General features: G+C 40.7%; 1 protein-coding gene across 2 annotated transcripts in view; it reads left to right on the top strand.

Moving 5' to 3' along the window:
- ncor2 (nuclear receptor corepressor 2) overlaps positions 1–14,543 on the top strand; it is a 94,001-nt gene that overhangs the window by 43,075 nt on the left and 36,383 nt on the right. For both annotated transcript variants that reach the window (XM_085367134.1, XM_085367133.1), the window contains exons 7-11: positions 4,633–4,689; positions 6,460–6,512; positions 10,339–10,405; positions 11,447–11,619; positions 11,819–11,912. In XM_085367134.1, coding sequence (XP_085223260.1) covers positions 4,633–4,689; positions 6,460–6,512; positions 10,339–10,405; positions 11,447–11,619; positions 11,819–11,912 — 444 coding nt within the window. The remainder of the gene's footprint in view (positions 1–4,632; positions 4,690–6,459; positions 6,513–10,338; positions 10,406–11,446; positions 11,620–11,818; positions 11,913–14,543) is intronic.

The raw sequence follows: 14,543 nt of genomic DNA, 5'->3' as shown, positions 1-14,543 counted from the left end.
AAAAAACCCAGTTCAGGGACACTCCCCCCCCCCATCTTTGCTTGTTTTGAATCATCATGGGCATGTCAGTGTAGGGTCATCCATTCTCTGTGTTATTCAGAGTCCGTGTATGGAGGCTCCAGTAGCACAAAGTGACGTGTTGGTCGTAGCCCATGTCTTTTACAGCTACGTTTTATGTCCTTGCCTTTGGCTAAAGGTGGTATGTCGGACCGTTACACAAAAAACAAACCGACAAATCTTGGTATTGTGTGTCCTGGATCTGGCTGCAGAGCAGAACATTTTTGCGTCATTTGTTTGCCTTCAGGTTTTGTTTTTGTGCAGAAGCTTGGTTTTTAGAGAACAATCATTTTCTGCTAGTTCATGGCCACAAATGGCATTAAAAGCCCTTTTAGGAGAGCTGGGGTTGTCCTTCACAACTATTACTGTCATCAGGCACAGCCGACTCAAAGCATTTCTGCGAAATAGCAGGACATTGCTTAAGAGTTATCTGGATGTGTACAAATCGCTGACTTGTAGCGTTACCTCTGTAACACTTCCCACTTCCCTCTCACTGACTTGGTGTACTTTGGCCTACTGCCGACCCTCCAACTTGCTTTTGCTTCACCCTCCCTTTCTATAAAAAAAAAAAGAGCTTTTTTTTTTTTTCTTTTTAAATTTATTTCTATTTGTTCTCCTTCTCTATGAAGGAGTCTTAGGGCCATGTTAAGAAATTATTCTATGTTTTGAGAATAAAGTCAAAATTTTGCGATTGAAGTCAAAATACTATTTTAGCTAAAATGTAGAGATTCCAGACAGCTTCTATACCCTCTACAAAATGCCTGGTGTTGATGATTTAGTAAAACAGATTGGACAGCTGTCTTATCTTGTGATACAACACGCATCCTTTTTATTGCACAAGGGTGTAACCATTGATATTCTTGCTATTTCATATTTTACAAATCAAGCCAAATTTTTATTTCTGGCTTATTTCCCTTCTGGCCAGGTGCAGCTTTCTGCACCATCTTTTCAGTGTCTTTATACTGTGTTTATGTGCTAAAAGAGAAATTTCCTTGTAACTAAAACGGAAAATGATGTAAGATTTCATGAACTCAACTACACAAGGCATTGTTTAGAGGGTCTTGAAACTGGAATCTCCACATTTCAACTTTTTTCTCAAAAGAGAATTTCACTTTTATTCAAGATAATAATTAAAATATAAAGATGATGATCTTAGAAAAGTGAAATTTAACATAATACAGTAAGATATTAAATGAATCCAGGTATTGTGATCTGAGGCAGTAAAGATATCATGCTGAGAGAAAACAGTTTTTTCTGGCTTGGTTTTAAATACTACATGTGAATGAGTGTAAACTCTACTCAGCCCAGAGGTGATAATACACTTGAAGGTGTACGGTTGCTTCTAGAAACGCCAGGAAATCTTAGAATAACTTGTACAGCCCCATCTTTTTTTGCAGACAACAGTTAACAGTAAATGGCCTGTTCTAGATAGAAATCATTTACGCCTGGCAACATCTGACTCAACGGCTCCTGGAGCGTGCGTGCGTGTGTGTGTGTGTGTGTGTGTGTATTAATGCACTCAAACTCAAAGCACACAGAGCTGTGGAGGTTAGAGCTTGCGCACTCGAAATTATTATTTTTTTTTTTAAAAGCAAATGATATATCCTCAAATGTTTGCTTTTTTTTTTTAGAGGTTGCAAAATAACTTGCATCCTTTATGTCCCTCAGCTTTGGTGCTATACCCAATTTCAAACAAAAATAATCACTGGTAGGTGTGTGCTGAACACCACCTTGAGTATGTATTTTAACATGTCGCCACACACAGGTGTGTATTTAAGCATCTGTCTATTATTACTTCAGCCTCCGTGTACCCTTTTGAGCTCATGTCTTTGTGTTGTCATTTGTTCCTGCTACACTCTGCTCAGCTTTCTCATTCAGGGTTACAGCCTCATTTCTGCTGACAGCCCCCCAACTCTGGGGAAGGCTCAGCTCGGTTTCACTCTTCTCATATTTAGAACACGGACACAAAACACAACAGGAAAAAAGATCCTGTGTTACACTGGCTTGTGAAACTTGCATTGAGCTATGCTAAATTCTTTCATTATTCTGTGTTAAGTTTGCCCTCTAGGCTTTATCTTTTCGTACCTGTTTTTTTTATTTTTTTTTATTTATTCCCCCCCCCCCCCCCATGGGAGTTTCACAGGTTTTGTGATTGTAGTCACATTACACCCCCCCCCCCAAAAAAAACAAAAAAACCCCCAAAAAAACAAACAAAAAACCACACTATTGTAGTTTTAGTTTGAGCTTATGACCTCCATCCATCCATCCATCTTCATCCGCTTTGTCCGGGGCCGGGTCGCGGGGGAAGCAGCCTAAGCAATGACCTGCTGGAGAAAATAGTTGATTTACAACTGCGCAGCCCTTAAGTCCAGTGTGCTACCACAGGGGAGTGTGATTGAAATAATGGAACCAGCTTCTCCGCTTCGGTTGTGTGATGGGCTATCTGTGGTAGACATGGATCGAGAGAGCAGTTATTAAAAGCATCGTCCCTCCCTCATGAAATAAGCAGAATAGTCTTGTCTGCTCCCCCTCCTCACTCTTTATCTCTGAACATGCCATTTCAAGTATTTTCATCTGAATGTGTGTTTCAAGCGGTTTGAGGTCAGAAATCATGCAGTCTTGTTCTCAAATTCGCTTAAAGTGTCACAGCCAGGAAATGAATATAAATCCTTGAGTCTCCCAATTCCCCTGAGGATGAAAGGCTGCTTTTAATAATTGCTGCTCATTAACTGCTTCTGTAGTGAGCAAGCTCTCTGAGGCAACACTCTGCAGCCTGTTACACCTACTCACTGGTGACGAGCAACAGGAATGAGGAAAAACTCTAATCAGACTGAAGGAAGAATAATAACATCCCGATACAGTATTTGCATTTGAAAGATATGTATGCTGTGCATATGTAAAGCATCAGTGCTTCTGCTTGCATTCATAGTAAGGGGAAATGCACGGTAGTTTTAAAGGTAGGACCTGTGTCATTTGGATTCCCTCTCAGGTGACCTACTTGTCAGCCTGTGTTGACTGAAGCTGAGCTGTGCTGAGCTTCTCTGGGGTCTCACTTTCAAGTCTGTTTGCATGAGTCTTGTATAAACTTAGGAGAAGGTCCCCAAACACCTCCTTTGCTACCTCTACAGTGAAGAAACATGATGGGAGGTGAAGCGTGTAGGCTCCATCACACACCCACCCATTTCTCCCACATGCTCCTCTCCATCCACCACCCTTCTTTGTTTTATACTGCCAATCCTGTCTGTAATAGCCCTTTCCCATTAGTACCTACTTAGGGTTTTCCATTACGTGATAACACCTGATACCATATATGCTTTTTTTGGGTACCTACTTGACCGCGGTTCCAAGCGATCCAGGGCGACTGGAAAATATGACATCGAAAAACTGTGTGCCACCAATTGGCTAGTCAGAGGCATCACACGATGAGTCATTAGAGCTTCTGCTTCACGAAAATTGAAACCGCCGGTTTTAAAACCAGGCGACAAGGGAAATGGCTACACGGAAACAACACGGTGGACACGAGTCTGAAAAATGCCGCAGGCCGCCCTAGTTGTCGTGTTCTTGTCGCATACAAATGACGTCACGAGACGTTCGGACGCGTTGCTATAAAGACCCCGCGCCACCTTAGGCGGTACTCGATTGTAATGGAAAACAAGTCGAGACGGGTTGTACCACTTCAAGTCGCGTTGAGGTAGTACTAGTGGAAAAAGAGCTGAAGCCCAGGCAGTTCAGATTGATCATTGAGGAAAATGAACTGAGATGTGAAACGGAGTGTGCAGCGTGCCACCAAGGAGGGGCTGTTTGATTAGGCTTACATAGTGGAATAAAGAAAAGCATGAAAAAGCACTGAGAGGAGCAGTCTGGGCCACTGCTTTCAACATTTGTCTAGTGGAGGGAGCTAAATATAAATGTATGGAGGAGCAGAGCAGCAGAGAGGTCACCCCGAGATGGGGGTGTGTGGGTTTTTTTTGTTTGTTTGTTTTTTGTCGTCTCCCCCCCCCCCCCCCTCCTTTTTTTTCCCTTCTTTTTTTTAACTGCCCAGCTTCATGCCCCAAAACCCCTCCTCTTGTTTTATGGTCCCTGGACCAGGAATTTTGTTTTTTAAGGGGTTGATGGCTGTAGGTAGCTCGGAGCTTTCTCTGTCTTTCATCAGATGTCTCTTATTAGATAAGTACCAAAGCCTTGTAGCCCCCACCCCTCCTTGTTCCTTGTGTTTTTTTTCTCTTCTTTTTTTCTGCTCTTTCTCTCCCACTCATTTTTTGTTCCACTCCCACTTGCTTTCCTGCCCGCCTGCTCTTCCTCTCTTACCTCTCTGCTCAGGGGTGGTGAGTAATCTTTTATTTTTTATCTGAGCGAGAGAGAGAGAGAAAGGGGAGAGGGTGCTGAGGCAAGGAGCTGCGGCCCAGCTTCAGTTAAAAGCTCTAATAATAGTCAACGCATCCATCTCTCCATCCAGCCGGCAAGAAGTGGTGTAGCCTTAGTGATCAAGTTAGCATGTTCATTGCGTTGCCGTGGTGATGGCAGAGGTGCAGGCGGCCGGCTAATGTTCTACTTGTGTTTATCTTTGCTCACTAGAAAAAGGCAGAAGAAGCTCACAGGATACTGGAGGGACTGGGACCCAGGGTAGAGCTGGTGAGTAGAGACTTTACTTTATCTCACAAGTCAGTTTTAGCATTTCCCTTTCCTCCACCCCCCGTGTTTTTTCACAAGGTCACATTAGAGGGACAAAGGATGCTTAGGGGAGAGGAACAAGCCTGATCACATCATGACCAAGTTCTTAGGTTAAAAATAATGAAGTGAAAACATTTGTGTGCTATCTTAAAGCTCCATTAGGTGGTATGTTAAATATTTAATTTTAAATAAAATGACTCGCATGTTGCTTGTTCTAGCAGTCGTACTGAAATGAGTACTTCTGCTCCTTTATACATTTCCAGACTACTGTGTTTTTCTTCATCTACATCCTGATATACTATGTGTGGCCATCTGGCTGTCCATACATCTTACTCCCACATGCATAGTAGCACACTGAGTGTGTCCACTTGGCTTTTTAAGTTTTTTTTTAAATTTTTTTTTTATTTTTTAATGAGCCTATTCAAGAGCCCACGCAAAATACTATCCCTAGTTTATTTGTTTTATGAGTGAGTTCGCTGGATTGAATTATATCATGTTATCGGTCTTCTGTCAGTCACAGCTTTGTATCAGTCTTGCTAACCTCTTGAAACCCTTAAATAATAAATTTCTAAAAGCTGATATTGCATAGATCCCAAAACTGCAACTTTCATCACGCGCTGAGCAAAATTCACTGAACCAGCAACAAAAGAAGACCGAAATTATATTTCACTTTTAAAAACTGTAACATGAATTCAGCCTTACCTTTGCTTTTTTTTTTATACCAAAACTTTAAAAGTCGTGGCTATCTCTCATTTCCTGAAAATCTCCCACAATGCCTCAGACCCTTTCCTGCCAAAACGTTGCCATTTTCCGACAGTTACAGCGATTGAATTTAACAATGGTAAGTGTTGTGCTTTTTGCATTCACTTGTATTTCTCGCCCTGCAATTTCTGGTTGGTGGGGTTGATGTAAACGTTGTGAAAGTTACTGTGATCCTACTGGCTCAAATGATTAAAAGGAGGGGTCAGTCATGCAAATCGGCCAATAGAAGCCAAAGTTACTGCCCCTCAGAATTTTCAGGCCCACAGATTATCCATTACATTCATGGAAGGCCCATTATGCACATGTATGTGGGCAATTCGTCAGAAAATATTCAAATACAAGAAATCTTTAGGCATGTAAAGAAAGTTAATGCTGTTAATACCTAAGAAATTTCAATTTTCACTCACTGTGCCAAATTGCAATACGCCTGGCTATGTCTTCACTAAAACCTCTGCAACTTTTCTCAGTTTCACTCCGCAGCATTGCAGCTATTGCAACTTTCACCATATGGATATTATGCACACATAATATCCATATGGTGATTCATGATTTTCTGGAGTTTTGTATACTGCAGCATATTTTCAAAGGTCTTTTTTTTCATATTTTCTTAAAAATATATATATATAGATTTTTTTCTTCCATCCTCAGTTACTTTGACACCTGTATTTACACCTCTGATAAGGTCTCACAAATTTTAGCTTTGTTTTGATACTAAGATTGTTTATCCAGAGTGTATGCAGAGAAATACTATATTTATTTTGGACATTTTATTTTTGAGCAGTAACCTCAGGAAAAACCCTGTGGTTTAAGGTCATATTTTATTTTATTTTATTTATTTTTTTGCTGTAAGGTGAGAGTCATATTCATGACATGTTGGAAGGAAAAGTGACATATGACCTTTGTTTTATCTGTTATACAGTTGGAAAAAAATGGCTTTCTGTTCATCAGCTTTTTTTCCCTCCAATCCAGCCTCTGTACAACCAGCCATCTGATACCAAGCAGTACCATGAAAACATCAAAATGTGAGTTTGTCATTATATATGCCTACACACTCTTATCACTAAGTCTTTTATACACAAACACTAAAATACAGGTGTAACGTATTGAATATGTTAACTGACATGGGACCTCCTGTGGGATAAATGTCACTTTAGAGCTCTTGATGGACATGTTTTTATATAAATTAATTACAAACGGATGTATTTAAAGATGTACACCGATTTAGCCAAAGCGCTAATCCCACTGACAGATTAAGTTTTTTGTGTCAGTGTTGTGGTTTTTGTGTCTTTTTTTACAATCGCACCTGTCAAGCAATAGAATAAATTAAGCTGCGAGTGAACACGAAGATGGAGGAGAAAAAGGCAGCTTTAAAGATCCAAGTGATTTTGGCAAAGACCGACCACTGAAAGTGGTTCAAAAACTGGTGAATTAGCGATAAGGTCATTGGTAGTCAGTGTGTGTTGATGCACATGGGATTGAAGAACTGCTGCTGTTGACCTCTGTCCTAAATGGTGAACATCGGTGTCAGAACTGGATCCTTCAACAGTGCAGGGTGTTCTCTTCTAAATAATGATTTCTTTTACATCATGTGGATGTTTAGGGCCACTTTTTCCCAAATTAGCGAAGAGATTTGAAGAAGATCTGGTGAAAACAGTGTTCATCTGGGAAAACTGGATTTTGCTTTAACCTACCAAAACATTAGATGCTTTCAGACCAGAAAAATATATACATTGTTCTAATTACCTAATATCCCTTTTTTGTGTCTCTGTGTGTCTGCACTTTAAGAAACAGGGACCGATAGTCTTGCTTCTAGCACAGCACAAACCTTTGACCTACCTAAGTGTATGGTTGGTTTTGATTCAAGAAGTTGATCTTCTTGAATCAAAACTAACCATACACAGCCCTCTGGCAGAAACCTGTGTTTAAAAAAAAAACAAAAACAAAGAACAAAAGTCAGTTTTATGGTAGGGAGGAAATGCAGTGCAAATTCACTTGTCAAGAGAGATGTAAAAACATTTGCTTGCATTTCCTGTCAGCTTGCAGCCTGTCGTAACCACACACAGCGACACAATGTACTGAGAAATATTATGAAGCTGAATCCGGATTACAAGAAAGTCAAAAGGCCACAGAGACCAAAGCGGAGGAATATAAGTTGCTATGGTTGACTGGTTCCTGTCTTTTGGTGTCGACTGGCATATACTGGTAATGTAGGCACAAAGGATTTGTTATTCAAGCTTTTGGAAACCATCATCAGTGGCACCAGGACCTGCAGTTTGCTGGTAGAGACATCTGTTAAGGGTTAATGACTCCCTTTATACTTGGTAACATATAAAGAAAATAGTTAGTTTTTTTTGTTCAAATTATGTTCAAATTGAGTGCTTTAAACCATGGATGTAGTGTCAATTCATACTTCTCCTTTCCAGATATATTATTATGAAACATAACACACAACTTAAATCATAGTGTTCTCTGTCTTGTTGTTGTAGTTGTTGCCTTACCAGCTGCTAACTGGTTAATATTTCACCCTGCTGATCTCACTGCAAAGGGTCTCCTTTGCAACTTATCGGATATTAAGGATCTGCTGCTAAAGTCCTGGGGAGTCATCCTCCTTGGCAGGTCAGAACTGCTTCAGCAGCACAAGGAAGAGGTGCAGAAGACTCAGGAGCTAGTTTTAATGTTGCGACTGATTGATGTGTAATCAGTGTATACAAGGAATTTGAAACCATGATAGTAAAACGTTAAGAGCAACAACACCTACATAATGTAAATGAGGTCCACACAAGGCAATTCCTGTTATATTCTGTTAACTTAGCCTTTGTTTTTGTTTTTATTATAATTCCAACGATTGAAACTTGGTAACCTTAGCAGCCATTAATCCCTGCATTGGTTTTATATTGCCTCAGTGTGAGAAACTAGCTGCTTTCCACCACATCCCATATTTCAACTATCCTTTACCCACTGGCAGACTACAAACAATGACATTTCAGAGGGGGATGTGAGATAAGCTAAGTAGTGAGACTTGATGGAATTAATGTGTGTAACAATAGGGAGGCTAAGGGGTTAAAAAGACAAGCAAACACAAAAAAATGCCTACTGGAATAAGAGAGGAGCAGAAAGTATACAATCCTGTGTGGCACTGCCATGTCTGTCAATATAGCTTATGTCTATCTGTAATCTTTTAAGGACTGTAATTCACAGTGAGACACATCAAACGACTCTGGGAGGGTGTAGTGGCTCGCCTGCACCGTTGGCACTGTAGTTTGGGCAGTGGCGCACCACAAGATGTGTCTGACCTCTTACCCGCACACTGCTGTCTTCACCCCTTTTGATCCCTTCATCGTTTGATCAGTATTATTGCCTCAAAGCAATTAACTGAAAACTGTCTTCACTCTCTTCGTGTTTATGTTATTAAATACCAGTGTGTCGCTTTGAGCCTGCACAATTGACTCCTTTGTTTTGTTAACTGGTTTGATAACCTTGGTATTCATGTTGGGATAGGCGACTAGTAGTATCTCTGTGGAGCTCTGTCTCCATCCTAGTTCATCATCTCAGTGTATCATCACACAGTAGTAGTAGTGTCACAAAGGACATTTACAGATATCCTTTTTGTATGCAGTTTACTGTAACGGCAAATTCTAATTATGAGGTTTGAAAAGTTTTTTGTTTTTTTTTTCTTAGTGTGGTGGCACCGCTGTAGAACATCTGTCACAATTTTGCATATAATGCGTCTTTCAGCCGTCATGTTTTAGAGGTATAATGCCAAATTACAGTGTTCTCCAATATCTCAGAAATGGCACCGGCTTACAGCAGGACAAAGGAAACCTTTTGTAAGTGTTCAGGGCTGCTAATCTTTCCCTTTGCCATCTGGTGTCTAGAGGACAAAGCCATCTCTGTCCTTAAAGAGCTTAATCTATCAGTCCTGTTTTTGCCATAGTGAGTTAGTTCTCATCCATTATAGGCCACACTGTGTGGACATCTACACTATCTAGCTGGATTTGGCAGCTTTTATCTTTCCTCAACCCTGCTGCAATGCCACAGCTCAACATGTGTCTGTGTTTGTATGTGTGTGTGCGTGGGAGTGTTTTTGTAGGTTGGGGGTTGAGGCTCTGTAGATCTGACTTGGTTTTGGTACTACAGATAAAAAGTTGGGAATGCGAGCAGGGCCATCGTCAGCATTTATATCTCTGCTTACTGAATGCTATCGTGCTATCTTTAAATTTTCACAAGAGTCATACACCCCTGTTAGCCCACTTCCTAGTTTTCCGTCCTTGTCCATGACCTGAAGGACCCTGCGGCTCAGCTGAAGTGACTAATGTAGAATAAGATTACATTAATCAGTGGGGAACGTGACCTTACAAGTGACAGATTAAGTGTCAGGAATAAAACTCTGTCTTGCAGCAAAGAAAGAGACAAACTGAGTGGCTGCCTAAGGAGATTACTGGCCCTGACCTTTATTTGAAGCTCTGTGGCTGGCTGTTCCCAGCACAGACAAGTTTTATAAGTTTGGCTCCCCTCGCTGTCCTTTCCACCCAGAAGCAAGTTTGAGTTTATCGAGCGGTGGCATACAAGGACAGGCATTGTTTGTGTTTATGTGAGTGTGTGAGAGTCTGAGAGAGAGTGTGTGTTTATGTGGTTATTTTTGTATTGAGAAAAGAAGTGCCGCACAGAAGCTCCTGAAATAATAGAAAATGTACCTGAGGATCTTGAGGACATCATAGGCTTGGCTCCATTATGTGAGAGAAATATGATGAAAGCCAGAGCAGTGTCTGACAATGATTGGATCCCCCTCACATGTTCTCACCTTATTCTTTTATTCCCATCCTTCTGCCCTCTGTTTTCTCCTCTTAGAAACCAGGCGATGAGGAAGAAGCTCATCTTATACTTCAAAAGGAGAAATCATGCTCGTAAGCAGTGGGTAAGTATAGAACTTCACATTTTTGACTCTCTGCTGGCCTTAGCCCGTGACAGATGACTAGTATGAAAGTGGGCCAGCTGCTCCTTGAAGTGCGTGGCCATTTTAGGCATACAAAAAAAAAAAAAAGGTTGTGGGTATGATCTGCTGTTGGTACTTGCACTGTGCTCCTGGGAAACAATTGCTCTCAAAACCAACCAAAAAAATAACCCATGTTGTCATCTGAAAGTATAATTTTGAATTCACTGTACACTGTAATGAGCAGTGTACAGGGTTACCCAATGCTCCAGCCTGCCAGGGCCTGAGTAAGACTGAGCTAAAGAGCACGACTATAAATAAAGCTGAGATCAATGGGGTGAGTTCTGATGCTAGAGCCAGGCAGCCATTGTAAAATCAACTGACTTGACAGGAAATCATTATTTTTTACTGACATTTGCGTGTATCCAAAAGTAAAAAATATATGATGAGAAAGTAGCATCTAATCTCTCAGTTGGTGCCAGAGGAACTCTGTCACAGCATATTCTGTATTGTAAGTTGATGTAAGAAAAAAAAAGAAAAAAAAAAAGGTTCAAATGCAGCACCTCATCAGTGTCACGGTGTCCACTCTTCTCAAAGTGAGGAGCTCCTTGTGGGCAAAGTGAAGGGGGACGTTACATTGTAATTTATGAGCCCGTCGAGGGTCGTGTCTCCACCAGGGTTAATGGCCTGCTTTACAGCCTGCCTGTGAGGATGCTGGGAAAACAGTTGGCTGCCGTCTGCCGGAGATTTGACTCGAGGCTAGACTCCTCGTAGAATACCAACACGTCACTTTGCCCCCTCTGAACACACAGGGGTGCATGGTAGGATACACCCAGGAGACGTAATATGAAAAATCATTTTGTTCTTTGAGGGTTGCCGTGTGTTTTAAGGTTTCCTGTCAAATCTTCAGGAAATGCATCTTCTCAAACGTAATACTCCTCCTAGTTCAAATCCAATATGGCGTAAGGATCATATTTAAATAGATCCACATTAGACTGAGCTCGTTTTGTTTCTGTGATCCTTCAGGAACAGAAGTTTTGCCAGCGCTATGACCAGCTAATGGAGGCTTGGGAGAAGAAGGTGGAGCGCATTGAAAACAACCCACGGCGCAGAGCCAAGGAAAGCAAGGTGCGGGAGTACTACGAGAAACAGTTCCCAGAGATCCGCAAGCAAAGAGAGCTGCAGGAGCGAATGCAGAGGTGGGATGATTTGTTTTCCCTACCGGCACAACAGACACTGTTAATGTAACAGACTCAATCAGTTTGATTTGTTGCCTTATTACTGCTGCTCTTGTAAAGCGTTAACGTGGATTTGTTTCATCATGTGATGTAGGTAGCTCACTGCCAGCAGTGTGTGGGTAGATTTGAATGAACGGGTCTTCTTTTTTTCTTTTTGTAGCCGTGTTGGGCAGCGAGGGGGTGGGCTGACCTCATCTGCAGCTCGCAGTGAACATGAAGTCTCTGAAATCATTGATGGAATATCAGAGCATGAGGTAAGCTCTACTCTTAAAGTGGCTTAGCCCCTAGACTTGGTCTTCATGTGCATCTTGTATTTGTAAGTTCTTCCCAGTCAAGTTGGGAGAAATGTGATTATGCCTTAATATGTAAATCTGTATATGTGAGCGTTCACCTATTTCGTATTAAATATGTGAAGTTTGTGAGCTTAAAAATTGTCTATATGTTAATTGCTGCTGGTTTAAAGGTAAGTGCAGCTCAGGCCAAATATTGATGTGTAGCATTTTAGCTTCACTGCACTTTGGATGTTTTTTATTGCTCTTTTTTTTTTTTTTTTTTGGTGACGCCTGCAGTTACTGGTGGCAGTATTGATACCAGTTTAATGCTGCACCTCACACAGTTATAGGTGTACAAAGAGAAAAAAGGACCAGAAAATCTGTCAGTAATTGGCCTTTCCCATCATCATGCTGAACAATCATCTTTTTTTTGGTTTTGTTTGTTTTTTGAAAGACACAACGTGAGTCTTTGAACAAAAACTTGCTGTAAAAGTGAAAGCTGGTTACCTTGCTAAGAAGTCAGAGGTGTGCTGTTGCCTGCAGCACTTCATCTGAACAGATCACTAGCAGTTCCTCCTTGTTTCCTTACTCTCTGTCATAATTCAAACCGATTCATTGACAGAGCAGTGCCAGAGCTGCTGACATAAACAATGCATTTGCTCTGACTTCAATATAAGTCAACTTGTGTTTTGTTAGGTGAATTTAAATGTGAAAATACTACAGTGGGAAATGTTTGGTTTGCTTCGGCTATGATAGTCTTGTCATCAGCTTTCCAGTGACTGGAGGGTTGCATGTCTAATCGACTGACAATAAATAATCGCAACATTGTCAGGAATAAATACATCTTTAGAGTCCTGACTTCGGTTCAGGAGATGAAGCTTGTAGTGAGGAAGAGGATGACACTTTATCCAGATGCCAGGCGCGCTGTCTTTCTTTGTATTTTCACTTTTTTGGCAGGCATGAATAAAAATTTGCCTTCATGGCACTTTTCTCCTCTACCTTTGGTGTACTTTGTATGTGACCAGTCTCTAGCCACATGGATAAATGCAGTTAAGCAGAATGACAATGTAGATTTAATCCTCGCCTATTTTTTTTTTTTTTTTTTTTTAATTTTTTTACATTTCTTAGCATATAACCCTTTCAAAAATATGCCTCAGTTCACATTTCATTCCAGTAATTCAGTAACCAACATTTAAACATCCTCTGTGCAAAAATTTATGTTTCTAAAGTGAAACAGTGGAAAAATTACAGCACTGTCAATACATGAATATCCAGACGCTGTACAAAAATGTCCACTTTCGGCACACAATTGGACACCATACCATTGGAATTTTTTTTTTTATGTATTAAAGAGCAGAAATTAATTAATTTTATTAACAGGCCTAAAAATGCTTTTTTTAAAAATATTTTTGAAGAATTAACCACACATTTACATGGTAATGGCCCTTTTCTGCAGTGTGCATAGAGCGTTTGATTGGCCTTTGGGGCTGTAACTTTGGTTTCCTTTGGTCAATTTGCATGATTGGCCCCTCTTTTTAACCGTTTGAGCCAACAGGATCACAGTAACAATGTCACGTTGACATCACTTCAACCAATCTAGAAGATAACCAGCCTTTCTTTAGCCTGATACATGAAGTCTGAAGAAATTCTTGTTTGGTTTTGTTTGTTTAGCAGACTTCTGCGCATTTACGTAACTGCTCGTTTAATCATGGCTTGTTTTTGGTGTGTTTGGCGGTTATAGAAATGGTTTATATGACATTTTTGCTGAGATTCAGAGCTTTCTGTGGATACCACACATGTCTGGACTTACATTTCTCACCTGTGTTATAACCAATTAAATGTGATCTCCTCCTTTTTGCCCCGGCACCGGGGGCGTGGGGCTTAAGTGGTTAAAAAAATGACCAACTATACTTTTGAGGCCACCACAACCCAGAAGCTAGCACAGCTGCTTTCAGCTGGAATGCTCTCAAAGGCTTTAGGAGTTTCTGGCAGTTTCTACTGGCTCTCTCACTGGTAGTCTTACCTCCTTTCTCTTTGCTTTATGTGCTGTGTAATCTGTACAGTTGACCCATAGCCTTAGCTTCAGTAATCATAGTTCTTGCCCGTTACACTCTGTGTAATTGTTCTGCGATGAATCTAAACCTTCAGGCAGAGAATGGGGAACTTTAGCATGGACTTCAAAATCACAGCTAAGTAACTGCCTGGAGATTTACAGGTTTTGGGAAGAGTTTTAGTATTAAAAATATTTTGACATTCAAGTGTTGTGGGGCATTTAAAGTACAAAAGCTAATAATTACTCCAGTTGAAATGAAATTCAGTTCTCAAAGTGTGTTTTCAAATTGAAAATATAGTCACTGAAAATATCACAGACCAGTCACATGCAAAGTACACCAAAGGTAGAGGAGAAAAGTGCCAAGAATGCAAATTTTAATTAATGTCTGCACCTTCAGACTCACGATATGAAGGATCACGCCTATGTTTTATCATCTGAGACAGGGTCCCCCTCACCAAAGAAGTGAAAACACAAAGGAAAGACACAACGTGACTGGCATATAGATAAAACGTCATCCTCCTCCTCATCACAAGCTTCATCTACTAAACTGAAGTCTGGAC

Source organism: Diplotaxodon limnothrissa, linkage group LG12 (genome assembly GCF_057381915.1).
Source record: "Diplotaxodon limnothrissa isolate DT_005_m linkage group LG12, D_limnothrissa_male_GT1.1, whole genome shotgun sequence".
Lineage (NCBI taxonomy): Eukaryota > Metazoa > Chordata > Actinopteri > Cichliformes > Cichlidae > Diplotaxodon > Diplotaxodon limnothrissa.
The sequence above is the reverse complement of the archived record's forward strand: the minus strand, read 5'-3'. Positions and strand labels throughout refer to the sequence as shown.